This window comes from Acinonyx jubatus, chromosome D3 (genome assembly GCF_027475565.1).
Source record: "Acinonyx jubatus isolate Ajub_Pintada_27869175 chromosome D3, VMU_Ajub_asm_v1.0, whole genome shotgun sequence".
NCBI lineage: Eukaryota > Metazoa > Chordata > Mammalia > Carnivora > Felidae > Acinonyx > Acinonyx jubatus.
Window position 1 is genome coordinate 21036559 of NC_069392.1, and position 23274 is coordinate 21059832.

Below are 23274 nucleotides of genomic sequence, written 5' to 3' on the forward strand. Positions count from 1 at the left end.
TCTCCTCCGTTACCAAGCACTGGGACCTTCTCTACCACCTGGCCATCCCTGCCCAGACTCTTCACTTGTATGTCACATGCCCTCAGGAGCCTCTGCCCCTTTCCTCCCAGGTGACCTCTTTAGGTCCCAAGGGTTTACCTTCACCTTATGTGGACTGAGTTTTGCTCTCCAGCCCTGACCACACCCAGAATCTTGTTGCTTTATCTCAGATTTGACAGGTTTAAGATAAACTCTTCAGGCTTTACCCCAAATGGGCTCCCTACCCCCATTTCCCTCTTTCAGTAAAAGAACTCGTTTTTCCTGGAGTTACTCAAGCCAGAAACCCAGGAGCCATCCTGGATTCCCTCCTCACCCTTATCAAACCCATCGGAGCATCAGAGCAGGTCCTGCCTAGTCTGCCTCCCACGATGGGCTCTGCCCACAGCCACCACCTGATCTTGGCTCCCAGCACCTTCCGCTGGGCCACGGGAACACAGCAGCCAACAGGCCCCCACCATTTCCTACTTTCCTTAAAATCCAGACATTCCCCCAGGGCCTGCAGGACCCTCCATGATCTGCAGTGTCTTCATCTATGTCTGGGGCTCTTTGGTCTCTACCTCTAGGATAGAAGCTTCACAAGGGGGGCCTTAGCAGCCTTTCCATACTGTGTCCCTAGGACAGGGACACCTATACTTGGTGAATGCATGAGTGGCCTCGCTGCATCCTCCTGAGCTGGCAGTGCTCTGGAAGCAGTGAGTACAGCTCCGGCTACAGCACCGAGCACATGAGGAAGAGCACTGAAGGCCAGACCAAAGAATGAGACCCCAGGTGACCAGGAGGACTTACCCTGGCAGGTGCTTCCACCCCACATGGCATGAAGGAGGAAGGGGGCAGCAGTTCTGGGCCCATATTCAATGTGGGGGGCAACTTTGGGCCAGGGTGACTTGGTAGGGTCTTGGGCTGGGGCAGGGGGCTGCCTGGGACCAGTGCTGTCCAGGCCTCTGGCAGGCAAGGCGTCATCAGGGAAGGGCCCGCTGGCTGGGTCACACCTGGGTTACACTCCCACGGTGCCTCAGGCCTACGCAGAGGGAGGGGCAGGAGGTGGTCAGGCCACAGTACCCTCCTGAGGACCAGGAGGGAAAGGGGGCCACTCACCCTAGGACCATAAAACATACCCTGGTCTCCCAAGGGTGCGACACCCCAGGGGCCCCTGGCTCTGCACGGGCTCCAGCAGGAAATGTGGGCGTCGAGGCTGCTTTCTTGCCAAGCGGGCAGCATTGCTGGGAAGAAACACAGGCCTGTTCCTCTACGCTGCTTGGGGCACCCAGTCTGACCCCTCCAATCTTACAGGGAGACTGAGGGCCAGAGAAGGAGAGGCTCTTGCCCAAGGTAAGCGGTGAACCGGAAGTGATCCTGGGCCATATAGTACTTCCAGTAATTCCAATGAAGTGAGCCTGACGACGTGGGGATGCCTCACCCACATCATCTCACTTGACCTCTATAGCAACCTGGTGCTCCTCCCACATCAGAGTGGGAGCAGGCTCATCATGGTCAGACCCTATCAGGGCTGGGGGTAAGGGAGGCAGAAAGGACTGAGGCCCAGTCCAGTACCCAAAACCCCCCCCTCGCCCCCACCACAGGTAACCTCTCTGCCAGGCTCAGGTAGTGCTGGTCACTTGGAGCCGGTGTGCAGGAATGGGCCAGGTCACAAGCAGTAGGGTTTCCGAGAGGGAGCCCATTTCTCAGCTGTACGTGGAGAAGCAGGGAGACTGGAAGGTCTGGGGGCACAAGGGCGGGGCTGCCCTACAGCCTATATTCCTTTTCCTAAAACTACATGTTCTCTCCCCCATGCTCTGCAGGAACAGAGGATGCGGTCCTGTCAGTTGGGACCCAATGGGAATGGGAGGGATGTGACAGGATTCTACTGGAGAGGGGTCCAAGCAGCTCAGCCATGACCTCCCTCCTGTACAGTCCAAGCCTCTGCCCAGACAGGAAGAAAGGAGGACGAGGTGAGGGTTGGGCTACTCACAGCTCTAGAAGTTGGGAGTCTCCAGCAGCCAGGGCCAAGCTGCCCAGAGCTCCCCGTGACTGAGGATCTCGTGTCCTCTTGGCCTCCAGGGCGGCATCCCCAGCCCCAGCAGCAACACAGGTGGAAAGGGGACTGTCAAATGTCACTCTCCTGCTGGGCATGGTGGATGTCAGGGGCTGAGGCTCCCTGCCCTGGCCCAGAACCTTCTGTTTCCACAGCATGGCACAGCGATGGACCACACGGTGGAGACTGTGGGCCGCCTGCAACAGGCCTCTGGTCAGGTCATGCCTGGTCCTGCCTGTTCCCCAGGAGAAGGGGTGGAGGACCCAGGGCTCACCTGCACCTGCTGCTGGGCATGCAGCTGCTGCCGGAAGGCCTGCATGCTGGCTGCAAACCGTAAGAGGCGTGTGGCACCTTCCTGAAGGAGCTGCTGGTGGTAGGCCTGAACAGCTCGCTCCAGTCGCGCCTTCTTTCTCCTCCTTTCCAGTACCAAGCCCAGCCACGCGGCCCACACCTCCAGGGAAAGGAGATGAGGCCCAGTTCACCTTGCTTAAGCCTCCCCCTGGAGGTGTGCCCTCCTTTGAGGCATGGCCCTCTCCTGGAGAGGCAGGGGCAGTGGGGTGTGGAGCCCCCCTTACCTTTGCCTGTAGTGAGAAGGACCAGAACCACAAGGCCCGGGCCGTGCCCCGCTGCTCTCGCTTCCTGTTCGCCAGCTAGGGGTCAAAAAGAGGACTATGGAAGTTTAGCCTTTAAGGAGGCTGCCCTGACCACAGCGTCCTGGTCACTCTGAGACCCTTTTCTCGCTGCCCTCCTTCCATTAGAAAGGGCCCAGTGCTGGTGGGCCAAGGAGTGATCCTTTGGGAAGAACAAAGGCAAAAGCTCCTAGGGAAGGGAGCAGCTTGGGACGGTGTGCTGGGCTCACCAGACACCTGCACATGAAGGTTTGCTGGGCATGATGCAATCCTGCCTGGTGTTTTATCAAGTCCTTGGGAAAGACATGCATTTCATGTTAATTTTTTGGATATTACCCCTGAAATATTTTCTAATGTGACACTGTAGAAATCAGGCCCTGAAGTGACTTGAGCTTGTACAGGTCACAGGTAGAAGAAGTGGCAGTGCTAGGAAATGATTAAGGTTGGGGGGGCCCTAGGATGAGGATGGAATTAAAAATGTTAAATGTGGGGGTGCCCAGCTGGCTCCAGTCAGTAGAGTGTGAGACTCTTTTTTAATTTTTTTAATGCTATTAATATTTTTTTTGAGAGAGAAACAGAGTGCAAGTGGGAGAGGGGCAGACAGAGAGGGAGACAGAATCTGAAGCAGGTCCCAGGCTCTGAGCTGTCAACACAGAGCCCGATGCGGGGCTCAAACTCACGAAATGCAAGATCAAGACCTGAGCCGAAGTCGGATGCTTAACCGAGGCACCCAGGCACCTCGGAGCATGCAATTCTTGATCTCAGGGTCATGAGTTCAAGCCCCACATTGGGTGTACAGATTACTTAAAAGAAATGAAAATAATAATTTAAAAAAAGTTAAACATGGGCTTGGGAGGCAGTGGGAAGGGGAAGGGGCTTCTTGCTGGCTCCCACCTGTTGTTTCCATTGGCGGAAGTAGGCCCGGCTAAGAGTCTGGGCCAGGAGCTGGGCACCCTGCCTCTGCAGGAGCTGGGAAGAGAGCAGACAAAAGCAATCAGGGCCCTGTATCACAAACACCTGGGTGCAGCCAGAGGGTGAAAGGCTCTGGGCCCAAGTGAATTGTCCTCCCATCCCCAGGAAGAGGAGTTCTGGAGGAAGCCAAGGGCCTCCCATACCAGGCATGGGTGTCTACGGGACTCTGGAGGTCTCCCAGGTCTGATATCCCATGTTTCAGAATGAATCAGATCTCTCTGCTGGGCTATCTTCTGCCTGGGGGAGACCCGACCCTGAAACTGGTTTCCCTCAGTCTTCTCAGAAAGGCTCCGGTAATCTTGTGCCTACAGGATCCCAACTACCCAGCACCCATCCTGGTGGTCGTGGGTTCTACAGAAAGGCCCTCCTTTTCCCCAGATGGTCGTCTCCCAGCCTGGAGCACCCCCTCTGTACAGCGGCACGTGGGGAGCTGCCGCCTGCCTCACCCGCTTCCTGACACAGCCCAGATGGTGCACCTTCCACTGGGCCATGGCCTGCAGCAGCAGCCACCGGTGGTGATGCCCAGCTGCCCTCTCGAGCTGGGCTCTCCGCTGGGCTGCCCTCTGGCCTCGGTCCCGCCAGCGCTGAAACCAGGTCCTGAGACATCCTAAGGCAGATCTGAGTCAGAGTTTGCTCTTTTGGAGGGTTTCTACGGACAACTCTGCAATGGTGGAAATTCAGAGAGCAGAAAAGGTCGTGTGGGGGTGGAACTGGGGCGTCAGCTGCACTCAGTAAAACCTCCACATGCAGACAGTGGCCACTCTGAGGACAGCTCTGGCCACCTTCAGTGGCTGTGAGCACCCTGGAGGACGGAACCAGGTCTGCTGTTTACTGCAAGGGCCTTCCAGAGCCACCAGCCTGTCCACAGCAGCCACGGGTCTGCAGCACCCCTGCAGAGTGTCCTCAGGATGCTGCCGGGGGTGTGGATAAGACCTTTGCCTCGGTCTGAGGGAGTGGGGCGCCATGACTCGATTTTGCCCGGGAGGAAACAAAGGCTTGGTCCAGGCAGCTCAAGCCAGGCACAGTGTCTGCTGGGCCATGTCCTCTGCCACTGTGGGCACTGCAGGCAGGCAGAGGCTACATAATGCATTCTGTTTATGTCACCAGATTCTCCCTTGAGGGAGCAAGCACTTTCTTCTGTTTTTTGTTTTTATTTTTTTCTTTCAGGTTTTTCCCTTTTCTTAGGCCCTGAGAGAAGTTTCTTTTAGAGACAACAGAAGAGGGTTGGTACCAGGGAACTGATGCCAAGATGGGGTGTCCTCTGGGACTTGCTGGAGAGGGCAGGGAAGGAGGATTCACACGCCTGGAGGTGAGCATTAGTACCAAGTGCTGATACGTGCTGGGTACTGCTTCAAGTGTGCCTACTGTGTCTCACTGAACCCACAGGACCACCCCAAGAGGCAGGTACTATTACTCCCATTTTACAGATGGAGAAACTGAGGCTCAAAGAATACTTGGCGAGGTCACACAGCCAGCATCTGACCCCGCCTGTACTAGGCATTCTGTTGAATGTGTTTTATGACGCCTTGCCCTGAGTTCATCCTCCCCCAGCACTGGGCCCCATCCTTGGGCTTCCAAGGTGTGCCTGAGACCCGAGGCCTTAACTAAGCCCAAAAATGGTTCCACAGGTACTGTGTGCATCTGCAGTTTGCTGAGAGCACAGCGTCTTGTCACGTGGCCTCCCAAATCCTTTGTATCACCTGTAATGGCCCCACGCAGGGCCCACCACACGGTGTCACTCCCTTCTACGGAAACTGCCTGCCCCTTGGCCCTGCAGAGAAGCAGCTTCAGGCTGCACCCCACGCCTGTCACCTCTAACACCCACCGTGACCACCTGGGCCGAGTGTGGATGCCTGACCCACACTGGCACTGACAAGGCCTCTGCAGCCCTTGATGCCAAAGCTCTGTCCAAATAGAGGCCAAGGGATGAGCTGAGCCCCTCAGCTTCTTTTTTGGAGTGAACTGGAAACGCAGCACTGGTTTCTGGGGTGAAGGGCAGCGTGAGGACATAGAGAAGCACATTAGGGGTGGAGCAGGTGTGGGATGTTTGACCCCAGGGTTCTGGCCAGAGGAAAGCAAAGATCTGTGTTTATCAACACAACCAAAGCCAGAACCCAACCAAAGTTGATCAATTTTTGTCCTGGAGCAAACTAACAACTTGATCTGTTTTCCCTATGGTCTGATTTAAACCATTTCCATTTGTTTTCACTTCCAGTTGTATCTTTATTTACTCTAAGCACTGGTTTTCCCCTCAGAGTGCTGGATACCCCACTTCAGGGACAGGGATCTCAGTTTCCCTGCATCTCATCTCTGCTCCTGTCTGGACCATCTACTCCAGGCTTTTTATAGAAGTATTCAGACTGCCCAAGGCCACTGCTCCCTAAACATACAAGGAAGCAGGATCCTATGTGATGGGGCTGACCTGAGAAGCAGCCAGCCCCTGGAATGACTTTCCAATTGAAACCACCCCACCTTTGACCCCTCTTTAAGAATTAGATTTTTGGGTACCTGGATGGCTCAGTCAGTTAAGCATCCAACTCTTGATTTCAGCTCAGGTCAGGAGCTCATGCTTCGTGAGTTTGAGCCCTGCGTTGGGCTCTGTACTGACAATGTGGAGCCTGTTTGGGATTCTCTCACTCTCCCTCTTTCTCTGCTCCTCCTCCCCCCCCCTCTCAAAATAAATAATAAACTTAAAAAAAAAAGAATTAGATTTTAAGCCTTGGTCTTGCATTTGAACATAAACTGGTTGGGACACCAGAGTGGCTCAGTTAGTTAAGCATCTGATCTTGGTTTATGATCTCATGGTTTGTGAGTTCGACTCCTGTGTCAGGCTCTTCGCTGACAGCTCAGAGCTTCCTTGGGATTCCCTCTCTCCCTCTCTGCCCACCCCCACAAACACTCTCTTTCTCTCAAAAATAAACATTAAAAAAAATGAACACGAAGTGTTTGGCTGGGATTGGTTGGGAACAGAATGCTATGATGTACTAGGTTGAACAGTTACCCCTTCCCACGTTTATGTTCATCCTGGAACCTCAGGGTTGGTGTATTATTTAGCAAGGGGGTCAGCACAATTAACTGACCCCATCCTGTAGTAGAGTGGACCTCTTGATACAGTAGGACTGGTGTCCTTCTAAGAAGAGACACAGGGGAGAGAGCCTTGTGCACACAGAGGCTGAGGCTGGAGTAATGAGTCTATAAGCCACAAACACCAAGGACCACTGGGGCTATCAGAGGCTAGAAGAGGCCAGGAAGGACTTTCCCTTCCAGCCTTCACAGGAATCATGGCCCTGCCAATACCCTGATTTCGGATCAGGCCTCCAGAACACTGAGAGAACAATTTTCTGATGTTTTAAACTTCCTAGCCTAAGGTACTTTAGCATCCGGAAACACACCTACAGGAGAAGAATACAAAGACTGAGGGGAAGCAAATGGAACACAAGACAGTTCTGTGTCCTTCACAATCCTCTCCCCAGCTTCCAGGAACTCTGCTCACCCCTATCCAGCACCTTCTGGGCCTCCTTAATGGCATAGTCCTCCTGCTGTCGGTAGTATATCTGCACTGATGCAGCCTCCCGCCACTGGACCAGGACCTAAGGGGCAGATGAAGAGCAGACATGTAATCATGGCACATCCTGACTTCCCAGGACACCCCAGCCGTGCTGGCAGCTCCTCATGGAATAAGCCCAGTTGGGAACATGGCACACATGCACGTTTTGGGAAACGCCAGCCAGCCACACAGGCAATGACCAAACCCCCAGTCCCCACAGGAAGCCCAGTATCTCAGGTGATGGGACTATTCTATAGAAGAACTTAAACTTCCTACCGGCCATCAAAAAGTCATTATGTGGGTTTTTGTTCTATTATTACTTGTTAAATGAAGCTATATGTTATATGCATGCAAGTTTTTTTAAGTTTAGTTATTTATTTTGAATTTTTTTTAATGCTTATTTATTTTTGAGAGACAGAGCATGAGCAGGGAAGGGGCAGAGAGAGAGGGGGAGACACAGAATCCGAAGCAGGCTCCAGGCTCTGAGCTGTCAGCACAGAGCCCACGCAGGGCTTGAGCTCACAAACCGTGAGATCGTGACCTGAGCCAAAGTCGGATGCTTAACCAACTGAGCCACCCAGGCACCCCTAGTTATTTGAGAGACAGAGAGGGAGAGAGAGAGAGCACGAGCGAGTGCACAACCAGGGGAGGGGCAGAGAGAGAGGGAGAGAAAGAGAATCCCAAGTGGGCTCTGCACTGTCAGTGCAGAGCCCGATGTGGGGCTTGAACCCACAAACAGTGAGATCATGACTTGAGCCAAAATCGAGTCAGACGATTAACCAACTGAGCCACCCAGGTGCCCTAAGTTTATTTTTGAAAGAGAGAGCATGCACCAGAGCACGAATGGGGGAGGGGTAAGAGAGAGAGAGAGCGCGCGCAAGAGAGCATCCCAAGCAGGCTCCATGCTGTCAGCACAGAAGCCAACATGGGGCTCAATCTCATGAACTGTGACCTATGCCAAAATCAAAAGTCAGACACTCAACCAACTGAGCCACCCAGGTGCCCCTGCATGCAAATCTTTCACACTGAGACACACACGAAATCACACTAACAGAACACTTTACAAAGAAGTCAAGCAGCCAGGGGACACTTGCTGCCCAGGCATGAATGCCATTCCCCGCAAAAAGGCCTTCTCCCTTCCATGCGAGTCCTGACCCTCCTTCCAGGGCTGGCCCTGGAGCTTTTCTGACAACAGATTGGGCCTTGACTTTGTGTTACTCTTCATCCTCTGGGGGCTTCAGAGTTGTCAGGGCCAGTACCAGTGCCTCCTAGCCTTCAAGCAGGTGAACCACTGCTGTTCTGGGTTCCTGGCAAACTGCTTTTTTCTAAAACATCCCCAAGTCCAGGGACCACTTCTGTCATTCCTCCCCATCTGTAACATGCCTTCTTCCTACAGCTGCATCCTGGCATGCCCTCCCTCCTCTAGCACGGGGGACAGGCCCCACACATAGCATTTGGGGGCCACTTCCCACGGATGATGACCAACAATCTCACATTCCTGGGGTGCTCTATGCTTTCCAGAAAGCCTCTGCAGCCACGAAACCAGCCACAATGAGTGAGCAACCTCTTCTGATAAAAAGACAGAAGCATGCTTAGTTTGTCCCAGTGGAAAATTCCACATGTGTAGGAAATACTGGTTCTGGTAAGAACCAGTTTGCTCACTATGTTTTTGTTTTAATGGATATTAGTTATTAATTCAGTAAAAAAAAAATTAATAAATAAAACCCAACTAAATGCTCACACAGCTGTTATGTATGCATAGAGGAGGGTGTTAGCCCATTTCCCAGGTTCCACGTTCAGTGCAAATCTTTGGTGCCACCCCCTCGCAGAAGCACAGTTCCAAACCCTCCTGGGTGACCAGCTGGTCTCCTCATGCCTCACCTTGGAACACAAGGTCCGCCTATAGTGAGCACTTGCTTGGGAGGTTTTCTTTGCTTCATTCACACGGGCCATGGTGTTCTCTCTCCAATGATGGAACACATTCCTGTAGGACACAGGCCGGGGAGATGGGGGTGACACCAGTGTGGAGACAGTACAAGGTTTCTGTGAGCCGTTTCTGGTTCTTCCACTCATTCCTCAGTCGAGGTACAAGGTACCTCGGACTCCTTGTCCCTAACAATATTGGTCTCACTGGCAGCCATGTTTATGCTGACACACTCAACACATGGCCGGTGAGCACCTGCCCTGTGCCAGGCACTGGGGGAGCACTGGGGGCACCATGGTGAACAAGACCAAATACGACATCCACACACGTTAATGTGCTGCAGGGCACACAGAACGGTGACAGTGTAGGTGAGTCATGCCATAAGAGAGGCACAGATAGAGATGGCATAAGGGCACTGGAGCCCCATCACCATGCATGCTGCTGAGTTAGTTCAGGGACTCCCTCTTCCTCAGTCTGTCTAAAGAGCTGGACGGGCACTTCCCTGGAGGGTGGAGATGTTAAGTCCACAAGACCCACCACCAACAAGCAGTCTGGAATATGATATGCTGAACAAATCCAGAGGAAGGAAAATAAAGAGCAGAATGAGGGAGGTCTGCCAGGAAGCAGTGAGTATACAGCCTGGTTTAGCAAGAGCTGGAGGGTGGTATTCATGACAGAGCTGGAGCTGAGAGAGCAAGTGACTGAAGGGTGTGAGAGATGCCTCTGGAATCAGTGAAAGGCCTGGAGGACCAAGCGGGAAGGCAGGTGAGGCGGGGCTGAGGCCAAGGGAGCCACTGCAGCCCTGGAGCAGGAGGTGCTCAATCTTGCAGGGGAGGGAGCCATGTTGAGAGGAGCAAGACAAGTGGGAGTTCTCGCAAATGTCCAAGTGACGGCTGCCTCCTCGAGACCCCACTCTGCACATAGCAGGAATTCGAGACAGGAGATGAACCAATGAATGGGGTGCTTACTGTGGAAACGCCAAAGCCACGCTGTGAGCGTCCGGCCCGGCTCTGGAGTCTGCGCCCCATTCCTCGGGCTGGGCCCAGAGATGCCGAGAGACTCACCATAGCAGCTGCCTCTTGTGCTGGCTCTCCCTGGCTGCCACCTCCCGTAGGATGCTCTGCACCTGGCTCTGGTAAGTCTGTGGGAGACCAAGAGGACTAGGAGCCAGCTGTGGGCCCACACCACTCCCTATATCTAGGCAGGCCTCACAGGTGCTGTGATGCCCAGAGCACTCACCACAGAGGGGGCAGAGGCCAAGAGCCCAGAGTCCCAAGGTCAGAAGAGTGCCCGGACAATAGGCCACTTGGACGATAAGGCTGGTACCTCCAGCAGCACTTGTTTTTACTTTGCTGAGGGAGGATCAAAGAGCTCAGCCCTGTGGTTGTAAGACCCACAGCCCAGGTACCTTGCTCTTTGTGAGGCTTGTGGAATTACTCGCTCCAGCAGGGGCAGGGAGAACAAGGAAGGGAAGCCAAGTCTCTGGCAACCCCCACCCCCTCGGCGAGGCGGGACATGGAGGAAAGCAGCAGCCCCTACCCCCCAGGCGTGCAGCGCCCTGTGCAGCAACGTGTGCCGGTGATGCAGGTTGGCGCGCATCAGCTCCCGCTGCTCGGCATCGTGCAGGGTCAGGCACTGTGGACAGAAAGAAGGGCCAGGGGCCCAGCTGTGGCTCAGTTGTGCCTCTGTCTTACACCCAGCCTGGGTACTCGGGCCTGAGTCCTCATCTCTGAATAGATATCTTTTGGGGGCTTTGTGAGGATCAGGTGGGGCAAGTGCCTGACTCAGGGTAAATGCTCAAGCAATGGTGATGGTCTAAACACTTTTTACCCCAAGTAGGATGCTTATAAATGGTTAGACCAGGAATTTTATGTTCAGTGGGTTCAGGCAAGAACCTAAAAGAATATTAGGGACTTTGAGCCAATCATCTCACGAAACCAGGTTAGCATTTCCTCCTCTGCTGCCCGGCCTCTCCCCCATGCTCAGAGGCAGGTGGCTTGCTGAGAGGCTGTAGAGAAGCCATATGTCCGCTCTGAGTCACGCTGACACACAGCTCTGCCTGGCCACAACCACATGCAGGGGCGTCTATGCCAAAGCCTTACCTCCCTCCACCTGTTCCAGGCCCAGTGGAGGAGCTGTACCGAGTGGAATTCTGCAGCCAGCATTAGGCCCATCTTCCTATGGGGAGGGTTGGAGTCAGCATGGCAGCCTGGACCTGGGCACCCCTCACGGTCCCTGGCCCCTACCTAGTGGTTCTTAAATCGGAGGAGAAGGGGACCAAGACCTTCTCTGAAGAGCTGCCAAAGGATGTGGGCTCTCACCTCAGGAAAGTGAGCACCTAGTCAAAATTTTGCATACAACTAAAGGGCTCAAGTACCAGTGAAGCACGTTCATGTGCAGGCAACTTAGGAGGTTAAATGTGGCCAGAATTTGAGAGTGGGGGAGATCCTCACAGCACAAAGTGGGTGCAGAAAGGCATCAAAGCAGGACAGTGTCTGCAGTATCCATGTGGGCTGTCTGCCCCAGCTCTCTCTGACCACACAGTGTGGTAAAAACTGCCACAACCTGTCCCCAGGCTGTAGCCGCTGGTCCTGGGGGAGGTCAGCTACCCTGAAATGGGCTCATCAGTCTAGTCCCTGGCCACGGTCACTTTGAATGGACCCCAACCAGTGAGTAGGATGCATCCAATGGATAGGACCTCAGATCCACGGAGCATGTCTGTCCCTAGTTGAGTTCCTGAGGCTGGGAGCCCCAGGAGGTACCCCAGGATACTTTCACTTGAGCCCTGGTTTTGCATAGACTGTATCAGGTAGAATTTCTGGAACTTAAAACCAGAGTCTAGGCTAACAGGACTCTCCGATGGGCATTCAGAGCTGATGGCACTGCCACTATGGTCAAAGCTGGCCTGAGATGGCAGAGCGTCTGGGCCAGAAGCAGCCCCTCACTCTGTTCTCAGCCCTCGGGCACTCTCCCTCCAGATGCAGAAAGCCTTCCTGAGCTGTCTGTGGTGGTGGTGGGCACAGGCCACTGCTTGCTGCTGCCGCTCCTGGTGACAAGCTGCTGCCTGTTGGTGCCACGTGGACCAGGACCTTCGCAGAAGCTGCCGCTCTGAATGAAGGATGGCCTGGGGCAGGACAGCAGGGAAAGAACAGAGCGGGTCAGGTAGCATGGGTACCGGAGCCAAGAAGAATCTACAGGCCAAAAATAATGACCAAGGCCAAAGAAATGGGCTTTAACAAGCTGCCCTGGCCTAGAAGCCACATATAGACTCTGCTGACAAAGTCAATAGGCACCCCACGCCGTGCCCTGTCTCGTGAGTCCTGGTCACAGGCAGAACACCCCTCAGTGTGGGTCTGGGTTCCAGGCAACATCCAGAGCAGAAGAGGCAGCAAGTGCAAAGACTTGAAACAGGTCCTGCCTCCTCAGGGATGGCCACTTACCATTCTCTCTGCCAGGCGGTTTTCTCGATGCTGAAACATCTTCTGCCACCACACAGCAAATACTTTCCTCTCCAACATTTCCCTAAAAATGGCAAACATCATCATCATAATAATGGACTTAAAACAAAGCAACTACAAAAAAGAATGAGAAGTTCCAAATAATTGGATTTTTCCTCTTATGCTATTGAATAAGTTGATGGCACACCTGGGTGGCTCAGTTGGTTGAGCATCTGACTTTGGCTCAGGTCATGATCTCATGGTTCGTGGGTTCGAGCCCCAAGTCAGGCTCTGTGCTGACAGCTTGGAGCCTGGAGCCTACTTCAGATTCTGTGTCTCCCTTTCTCTCTGCCCTTCCCCTGCTCGTGCTCTGTCTCTCTCTCTCTCTCAAAAATAAATAAATAAACATTAAAAAAAAAGATGAATAAGTTGATATGGGGGGGAAGGAAAGAGAAAGACCAGGAAAGCAAACAACAGTAACCAAAAAGCCCCACAGACAACCCAGTACTCTCCAAGTGATTTCTGGTGTCAGCGAAGCATTCACAGTACGAAAAAGACTGACTTTGAGACCCTGTCTCTTCATCAGTTCAGTTCCACACTGCATTACTAACAGTGCTCAATGATCATGAGTGAAAGCCTTTCTAGTTCATTCTGACCAGCCAGGTTAGTGCTACATAAATCCCTGTGGGAAGTGGTTGAAAACAGATTCCAGGCCTCCGGGAATTACTGTGGCCCCAGGAAATGGTAGGTCTGAAGTGGGCCCCTAGAAATGATGTTTAAAACAAGTGTTCAAAGTGAGACAGACAAGGAGACAGGTTTGAGAACCACTGCTTCGTCACCTCTGCCTAGGACTCCCTACTCACCATAATGACGTCAAATCCTGCAAAAGCAGCACTGGGACAACTGGTCAATGGCCACTAGGAGCTGTGCATTGGTAAAACCATGGAACAAAATATATAATGCAACTGTTTTCAGCCCTGGACAGCAGGCAACACAGACTGTGATACTTAGAGACCAGAAACAAGTAAGGTGAGCTCTCTGGCTGCCCAGACTTTCTGCCTGAGGGCATGTTCTGAACCATGGGGGCAGGGGGAGGGAATCCAAGCAGAGGACAGTTTCACAGAGTTGAGGCAGAGACTAGAGTTCAAAACTGCAGGTGAAAGACTGTATGGACACATGTGGCCTTCCTGAACCTGGGCAGGTAGAGAACTCGCCCTGCCCCAGAGGCATGCTCACAGACACCTTGCACACTCCATAAGGGGAACACCCAAACTTCCATGTGAGTCTGCTCCATCTACATATAACACTGTACAGGCAGGCTCTGTGAGGCTGATAGCTGATATCAGGGCTGACAGCTGGATGGAGATGACCAGAGGTTGGAAAGGGCTGGGAGATGGAGTTCTGACCCAGCCTGAACGGAGAGACTTTGCTGAGAACATCAGAATTCAGAAAGGCTAAGCCTCAGTAACAAGAGCTATGCTCTAACACTGAAGACAACATTTAAAGAGCTTCCACATGAGGTGCCTGGCTGGCTCGGTTGATAGAACATGCAACTCTTGATCTCAGTGTGGTAAGTTCAAGTACCATGCTGGGTATAGACATTACTTAAAAAATAAAATCTTGGGGCGCCTGGGTGGCTCAGTTGGTTGGACGTCCGACTTCGGCTCAGGTCATGATCTCGCGGTCCGTGAGTTTGAGCCCCGCGTCGGGCTCTGTGCTGACAGCTCAGAGCCTGGAGCCTGTTTCAGATTCTGTGTCTCCCTCTCTCTGACCCTCCCCCGTTCATGCTCTGTCTCTCTCTGTCTCAAAAATAAATAAACGTTAACAAAAAAAATTAAAAAAAATAAATAAAATCTTACACACACACACACACACACACACACACACACACACACCCACACAAATGAAGAACAGAATCATACTTTATACGATCAACAGGAACCACCAGAAGAAACAGCAACTATTGCCTGCCAGAATAAAATGCAAAACCCTTTAAAGGAAAAATAGCTGTCAACAAGACAATGACCCAAATGTTGGTATCAGCAAACACTTAAAAAGTTATTATAAATAAGTTTGTGTACTTTTTTAAAAAAGTTTTATTTATTTATTTTGAGAGAGAAAGAATGAGAGCAGGAGAGGGGCAGAGAGAGAAGGAAAGAGAGAATCCCAAGCCGGCTCCGCACTGTCAGCACAGAGCCCAATGCGGGGCTTGAACTCACGAACTGGGAGATCATGACCTGAGCCAAAATCAAGAGTCTGAAACCCAAATGACTGAGCCACCCAGGTGCCCCAAGTTTGTGTACTTAAGAGATGAACAAAATTAGTTAACAGACAAGGAATCTTGACAGAAAAATAGAAAGTACAAAAAAGAACCAAATGCTGTGGTGGCTCCTCAAAAAGTAAATGCAGAATTACCATATGATTTGGTGCATTCCACTTCCAGGTGTATAAAACCAAAAGAACTAAAAGCAGGGACCCAAACATATGTATGTACAACAATGCTCACAGCAGCATTATCCACAATAGCTAAAAGGTAGAAATAATCCAACTGTCTATGAACATACGGATGCATACACAAACTGTGGTATATACAATGGAACATTATTCAACCATAAAAAGGAATGAAATTTTTATACATGTTACAACACGGATAAACCTTGAAAACATTATGCTAAGTAAAGTAAGCCAGACACAAAAGGTTTACTATTACACAATTCCATGTAAATGAGATACTTAGAATAGGCAAATTCAGAGACAGAAAGTAGATGAGAGGTTCCCAGGGGCTAGGAGTAGATGGAAATGGGAAGTTAAGTTTTAATGGATACAGAATTTGTCTGGGATGATGAAAATGCTCTGGAAATGGATAGTGGTGATGGCTACATAATATTGCAAATGTGCTTAATGCCACTGAATTGTGTACTTAAAAATTACCAAAATGGTAAGTTTTATGTTATGTTTTACCAGAATTGGGAAAAAAGAAAGGAAGAAAGAAAATTCTAGACCTGAAAAGTACCATATCTGAAGGAGAAAAACCACTGGATGAGCTACAAATGAGAAAGTGAAGGAAAGAGACCACTAAAGACTTTCTATTGGAAGATCAATAGAAAGTACCCAATCTGAAAAAGAGAGAAAAAGAAAAAAAAACAAACAGAGCCTCAGTGACCTGTGGGACAACATCACATAGTCTAACATTGTGTAATTATAGAGTCATAGAAAGAGGGAAGAAAGGATATAGGATAGATAAATTATTTAAAGAAATAATGGTAAAAGACTTCCCAAATTTGGTGGTGGTGGTGGTGGAGGGGGAAACACCTCAGATTCAAGTTAGCTCAACTAACCCCAAGCAGGATAAACACAAGAAAACTACACTTAAAACATATCACACTCCAAACTGTTGAAAACCAAAGCTTAATAAAAACATCTTAAAGGCAAAGGAAGAGAGACAGATTACATCCAGGGGAAAAACAATACAAATGATGGGTGACTTTACAACATAAATAATGGAGGCCAGAAGACAAGGGAAGATGTCTTTAAAAGACTTGGGGGGCTCCTGGGTGGCTCAATCGATTGAGCGACCGACTTCAGCTCAGGTCATGATCTCATGGTTTGTGAGTTCAAGCCCCGCGTCGGGCTCTGTGCTGACAGCTCAGAGCCTGGAGCCTGCCTCTGATTCTGTGTCTCCCTCTCTCTCTGCCCCTCCCCCACTCATGCTCTGTCTCTGTCTCAGAAATAAATAAACATTAAAAAAAAATTTTTTAAGTAAATAAATAACTCAGGAGTGAGGGGTGGAGAAATCAACTCATTGTTCCATATCTAGGAAAAGGTCCTTTTTTGTTTTTTTTTAAGTTTATTTATTTTGAGACAGAGTGAGTAAGCAAGAGAGAGCATGAGCAGGGGAGGGGCAAAGAGAGAGAATCCAAGCAGGCTCTGTATTGTTAGCATGGAGCCTGACACGGGGCTCAAACCCAGGAACTGGGACACCGTGGCCTGAGCTGAAACTAAGAGTTGGACACTTAATGGACTGAGCCACCCAGGCACTGCCAGGAAAAGGTCCTTTAAAAATGAGAGTGAGAGTGAAAGAACCATCAACAAAAGCAGAGATAATTCATCTCCAGCTGACTTCTACTATAAAAATGCTAAAGGATCTTCTTCAGGCTGAAAAGATGAAAGCATACAGATGAAAACTCAGATTTATAGGAAGAAACAAAGAATATTAAATATGGAAAATATGTGAGTACGTATAAAAGACTGTCTTTTTTCTCCTGTTAATTTTTAAAAAGAATTCTGTTTAAAGCAAAAATAGTAACATTACATGGGTAAAATGTAGGACAACAAATACCATCAAGGATAGAGAGGAAAGGAATTCTACTGTTTTTATATTCTTACACTTAACATGAAGTGGTATGATAGAACTAAATAGGTAATAAATTAACGATGCATATTATAATTCCTGGAATGACAATTTTATTTTTTATTTTTTTTTAAGTTTATTTATTTTGAGAGAGAGAGAGAGCGCATGCGGGAGGATGTTATGAGCAAGAGAGGGGCAGAGAGAAAAAGAGGATCCCAAGCAGGCTCTGTGCTGTCAGCACGGAGCCCACCACAAGGCCCAAACCCATAAAACTGTGAGATCATGACCTGAACCAATATCAAGAGTCAGCCACTCAACCAATTGAGCCACCCAGGCATCCCTAGAAAGACAATTTTAAAAATACAAAAGGTATAGAGCTAAAGAGTCAATATAGGAAAGAAAATGTAAATTTTAATTTACTTTTAATGTAAATTAAAATTTAAATGAACAATTAAAATTGTCCACTTAAATGAACAATTAAAATTTTTCATTTAAATGAACAATTAAATTTTTTTTTTAAATGAATAAGGGAGAAAAGAGGGAACAGAGAAACAAAAACCGGACATAGGCTCCAGCCCAACCATATCAACAATTACATTAAATATAAATGAACCACACACTAATTAAAAAGCAGAAATTGTCAGACTGGATAAAAAATTAACTTCAACTATATGCTGTTTACAGGAGACATGCTTTATTAAATAGGAAGACAAACAGATAAACTGAAAGTAAGAGTAGGAAGGGTAAACCATGTAAACTGTAAATATAAAAAAAGCTGGTGAGAATATTTTAAGTCAAAGTAGACTTTGAGAAAAGAACTAGTACCAAAAATAAGGAGGTTCATTGCAAAATGATACAAGGGCAATTCATGAGGAAAACATAACAATCATAACTATACATGGACCAAATAACAGAGCTTCCAAAAACATGAAGCAAAACTGTTAGTATTACCAGGAGAAATAGACAAATCCATAATCATAACTAGAGATTTTTTTTTTCTTTAGAGAAAGAGAGAGAGAGAGAGAGAGAGCATGCTCACACAAGTGGGAGAGGGGCAGAAGGAGAGGGAGAGACAGAATCCCAAGGAGGCTCCATGCCCAGCACAAAGCCTGACACGGGGCTTGATCGTATATGACCGTGAGATCACGACCTGAGCTGAAATCAAGAGTCAGATGCTTAACCAGCTGAGCCACCCAGACATCCCATAGCTAGAGATGTTTAACACTCCTCTGTAGTAATTGAGAGAATAAGTAGACAAACAAAACACCTGTAAGGATATAAAAATTTGAAGATGATTACCAACCAAATCATCCTAATAGATATTTATAGAATACTATACCCAACAACTGTAGTATAAACATTCTTTTAAAGTGCACATGGGAAAAAACAAAAGTTCACCAAAAGAGACCACATATATGCGACCATAAAACATGTCAAAACAGTCAAAAACTGAAGTTATACAAGGTATGTTCTCTACCACAATGGAATTAAATTAATAATTAAAAACAATAGTATATTGGGGTACCTGGGTGGCTTAGTTGGTTAAGCGTCCAACTGTGACTCAGGTCATGATCTCGGGGTTTGTGGGTTCAAGCCCCACATTGGGCTCTGATCCTGCTTTGGATTCTGAGTCTCCCTCTCTGTGCCCCTCTCCCACTTGTGCTTCCCCCCCTCAAAAATAAATAAAAACAAAAACAAAAAAACCACAATATATCAAGAAAATTCCTATTTGAACATTCCTATTGAAATTGAAAATTCCTATTTGAACATTTAAAATGGATAATCGAACAACAACAAAAAGAAAAGGTGGGGGTGAATGGCTGGCTCACGTTGACGGAGCATGCGATTCTTGATCTTGGGGCTATAAGTTCGAGCCCTCATGCTGGTGTAGAGATTGCTAAAAAATAAATAAAATTAAAAAAAAAAACAAAACCCAAAACCGTGATTTGTGCTTCCATCTTAAGGTTAAGAAAAAAAAAAAAGAGGGCAAATTAAATCTGAAGTAAGTAGAAAGAGAAGCAAAATGAAGAGCTGGAATCAACGTAAGAAAAATATACAATAAGAAAATCAGTAAAGCAAAAGTTAAAAAAAAAAAAAAAACACAACCTGATAATTCCTAGTGAGACTAATCAAGAAAAAAAGAGAAAAAACACAAATTACCCAAATCAGGAATGAACAGGATAGTATCATCATTAATTCTACAGACATTAAAAGAGTCAAAAGACACTTTTATGAACAGCTTTCTGCCACTAAATGTGACACCTTGGATAGAACGAAAAATTCCTTGAAAAACAGAGCTCATCAAAACTAACACGAAAAGAAACTTAGTAGCTCTGTATCTATTTTCAAAATTAAATCTGTAACCAAAAACATATCCATAAAGGAAACTCTAGGTCCAGATAATTTCACTATTAAATTCTACAAAAATTTGAAAGAAATAAGAAAGACAAACATTACAAGAAAACTACAGACCAATATCCCTCATGAAAGTACATGTAAAATTTTCAAATAAAACATTAACAGACCAAAATCAACAGCATGTGAGGGACACCTGGGTGGCTCAATTGGTTAAGCATGTGACACCTGATTTCGGCTCAGGTCATGATCTCATGGCTTGTGAGTTCGAGCCCTGCATGCGGAGCCTGCTTGGGATGCGGAGCCTGCTTAGGATGTGGAGCCTGCTTGGGATTCTCTCTCTCTCTCTCTCTCTCTCTCTCTCTCTCTCTCTCTCTCTCTCCCTGTGCCCCCTCCCCCTAACTCTCTCTTTTACAATATTTTTTTTAATTTTTTTTTTCAACGTTTATTTATTTTTGGGACAGAGAGAGACAGAGCATGAACGGGGGAGGGGCAGAGAGAGAGGGAGACACAGCATCGGAAACAGGCTCCAGGCTCCGAGCCAGCAGCCCAGAGCCTGACGCGGGGCTCGAACTCACGGACCGCAAGATCGTGACCTGGCTGAAGTCGGACGCTTAACCGACTGCGCCACCCAGGCACCCCTACAATATTTTTAAAAAATCAACAGCATGTGGAAAAGATAATATATCATGGCTAAGGGGGTTCTATATCTCAGGAATATGGGTTGATTTAATATAGAAATCAGGAAAACCATATGATCATCTCAATAAATAAAGAAAAAGCATCTGGAAAAATTTAACCACCATTCATAATAAAAACTCTCAACAAACAAAAGGGAACACTGTCAATCTAATAAAGGGTATCTATAAAAATACTCAATGGTGAAAACTGTTTTTGTTTTCCCAAGGTAGGAAAAAGACAATTATGTATCCTCTCATTACCTCTGCTCAAGACTTTACTGGAGATGCTAGTTAGTGCAATAAGACAAGACTTTATATAATGGGATCATACAGTATGTGTTCTGTTGTATCTGGCTTTTATTTATTTTTTAGAGAGAAAGAGAGAAGAAGAGAGGGGCAGAGGGAGAAAGAGGGAGACAGAGAGAATCTTAAGCAGGCTCCATGCCCAGCACAGAGCTGACATGGGGCTTCATCTCACGACAGACTCAAATCAGTAAATGAATCTAGAAAGGTCACAAAGCACAAGGTATCAGTTGTATTTCTATACTGTAGGACAAACAATTGGAAATGAATTTTTAAAATTATTCTATTCACAGTATCATAAAAAAGGCATTTAGGAATAAATTTTATAATATACATACAAAACTCCTATGCAAAGTTACAAAACATTGAGAAAACAAAGCTATATAAATAGAGACGTTCATGTTCACTTATTGGAAGTATCAATATGTTTAAGACGTCCAATCTCTCCTAAACTGATCTATATAGATTCAGTGCAATCCCCCCCAAAAAAAAATCACAGGAAAAATAAAATTGAAGAACTGATTTCAAAACTTGCTATAAAGATACAATAATCAAGACAGTATGGTAACAGCATAAGGATAAATGAGTAAATAAATGGAACAGAAGAGAAAGTCCAGAAATAGATGCAAACTGATTTTCAACAAAGGTGTCAAGGTAATTCAATTCAGGAATGAAAAGTCTTTTCAACAGATAGTACTGGAAAAACCTGAAAAACAGAAAAAAGTTAATTCTTGGCTCCTACCTCAGACCATATACAGAAAAAAGTTCAAGATGATCACAGACCTACATGAAATGCTAAAACTATAAACCTTCCAGGGGAAATGTAGGAAAATATCTTTTAAGATCTTGGGTATAGGTAAATATTTTTTTAGAGAAAACCCAAAAATCAGTAATTATAAAAGAAAAAATTTGATGAACTGGACTGTAACAAAATTAAACAGGCTTGCTCATCAAAAAAATACTGTTAATTCATAAAGCCAGCTGCAAGGAAATGGTTTCTCCCAAGGTATGCAGCAGTTAGTTGTAAAATGCCGCAAGGGCTTCTTTACTCTGAGTGGTGATTTCTTCCTTACCAATGATGCTCCAGACAAGCTTTGCTGTTTTCATTTATTCCTGAGGGCACACATAACAGTACTCCCTAGTGAACCCCACTGCTCATCCCTCCTAATTTTGCCTCAGAAACAGCAAACAATCCAGGGCACCTGAGTGGCTCAGTTGAGTGTCCTACTTCGGCTCAGGTCATGATCTCACAGTTCGTGAGCTCGGGCCCCACATCAAGTATCCGCTCTTAGCACAGAGCCTGCTTAGGATCCTCTGTCTCCCTCTGTCTCTGCCCCTCTCCTGCTTGCTCTCTTTCAAAAATAAACATAAAAAAAAAAAAAAAAAACAAGAAAGAAAGAAATAGTAAACAATCCAAAACTAACCCCTGTTTCTCTTTTCCCTCTTCAGAATCCTTTAGTGGGAACACAAACCTTACAAATTCCTTTCCCTCAGAAACAGCACCATTCCAGAATTCCTCTGGAATTCCCTCCTTCAAAGGCAATCAATCTGACTTGATAAAACTACAGACTTTTGATCCTGGCTGATGAGGCTTTAAAAAGATGCTCAGCATTATTAGTCGACAGGGAAATAAGACAGCACTCCACATCAACCAGAGTGGCTCAATTAAAAACACTGTCAAAACCAAATGTTGATGAGGATGTGGAACAACCAGGCTGGTGGGTGTATAATGACACGACTCCCTGTAGGATTAAGATTAAGCATATCTCTACCCTGTGATTCAGAAGTCGGCTTCTAGTATCTACTCAAGAGAAATGACAACACCATCCACCTAAAGGTTCACAGCAGATTTATTCATAATGGCCTCAAACTGGCAACAACTCATATGTTTAAATGGATCAAAATATTGTCTTATATTCATACAATACTACTCAGTAAACAAGAAACATGGCTCAACCTCAAAAACATTACATTGAACTTTATTTTTTTTTATTTATTTATTTTTTATTTTTTTTTTAAAGGTTTATTTTTTTTAACATTTATTTATTTTTGGGACAGAGAGAGACAGAGCATGAACGGGGGAGGGGCAGAGAGAGAGGGAGACACAGAATTGGAAACAGGCTCCAGGCTCTGAGCCATCAGCCCAGAGCCCGACGCGGGGCTCGAACTCACAGACCGCGAGATCGGAGTCGGACGCTTAACCGACTGCGCCACCCAGGCGCCCCTACATTGAACTTTAAAACAAGTCAGACACTGGGGCGCCTGGGTGGCTCAATGGATTAAGCATCTGACTCTTGATTTCAGCTCAGGGGATGATCTCACTATTGTGAGATCAAGCCCCATGTCAGCTCTGTGCTGGGCATGGAGGCTGCTTAAGATTCTCTCTCTCTCCCTCTGTCCTTCCCTTCTCTCTCTCTCTCTCTCTCTCTCTCTCTCTCTCTCTCTCTCTCAAAAGATAAATAATAAAAGCCAGAAACAACAGAACATACACTGTATGATCCCATTATATAAAGTTCAAAAACATGCAAAATTAACCTGGGATGATAGTTACATGTGAGGGTTAGGAATTAACTGGAAGGAAATGAGGGAACTTTCTGAGGTGATGGAAATGTTGTGGATCTTGACTGGGTTGTTGATTATCCAGGTATACAATTTGTGAAAACTCATCGAACTATTTACTTAACATATGTGCCTTTCACTATTAATTTTAGCTCAATTAAAAAAAAAAAAAAGACAAACAAGTCTTGTCTCATTCTCAGAATAGTATTTCACTGGTAGGTTAAGAAACGACAATTTTTAGTTGCCATTCATGAGCTCCCACTATAAATTCTGTCCATATTCCTAAGATATTTAAAAAATACCCTAAGAATTATGGAAAAATAGAACATACATATTTTGGGGGAACTCTGATTTGCTAAACTCCGTACGAAACCTACGAATATTCATTTGCTGTAGGAATCACAAATCAATTCTAGGGGTTAGGAGGAAGATTGATATTTTGTGCT

The 23274-nt window shown here is 47.2% G+C and overlaps 1 protein-coding gene across 1 annotated transcript in view; it reads right to left on the reverse strand.

The window, feature by feature from the left end:
- The window catches only part of SFI1 (SFI1 centrin binding protein), a 103349-nt gene that overhangs the window by 1619 nt on the left and 78456 nt on the right, over window positions 1-23274 (reverse strand). Inside the window, exons 17-30 of the mRNA XM_015081480.3 lie at window positions 12584-12665; window positions 12089-12267; window positions 11246-11321; window positions 10683-10778; window positions 10208-10284; window positions 9101-9203; window positions 7166-7262; window positions 4119-4279; window positions 3595-3669; window positions 2647-2721; window positions 2346-2522; window positions 2009-2268; window positions 1155-1259; window positions 826-1057 (exon numbers count right to left, since the gene is read on the reverse strand). Of these exons, the coding sequence (XP_014936966.2) occupies window positions 826-1057; window positions 1155-1259; window positions 2009-2268; window positions 2346-2522; window positions 2647-2721; window positions 3595-3669; window positions 4119-4279; window positions 7166-7262; window positions 9101-9203; window positions 10208-10284; window positions 10683-10778; window positions 11246-11321; window positions 12089-12267; window positions 12584-12665 (1795 nt within the window). The remainder of the gene's footprint in view (window positions 1-825; window positions 1058-1154; window positions 1260-2008; window positions 2269-2345; window positions 2523-2646; window positions 2722-3594; window positions 3670-4118; window positions 4280-7165; window positions 7263-9100; window positions 9204-10207; window positions 10285-10682; window positions 10779-11245; window positions 11322-12088; window positions 12268-12583; window positions 12666-23274) is intronic.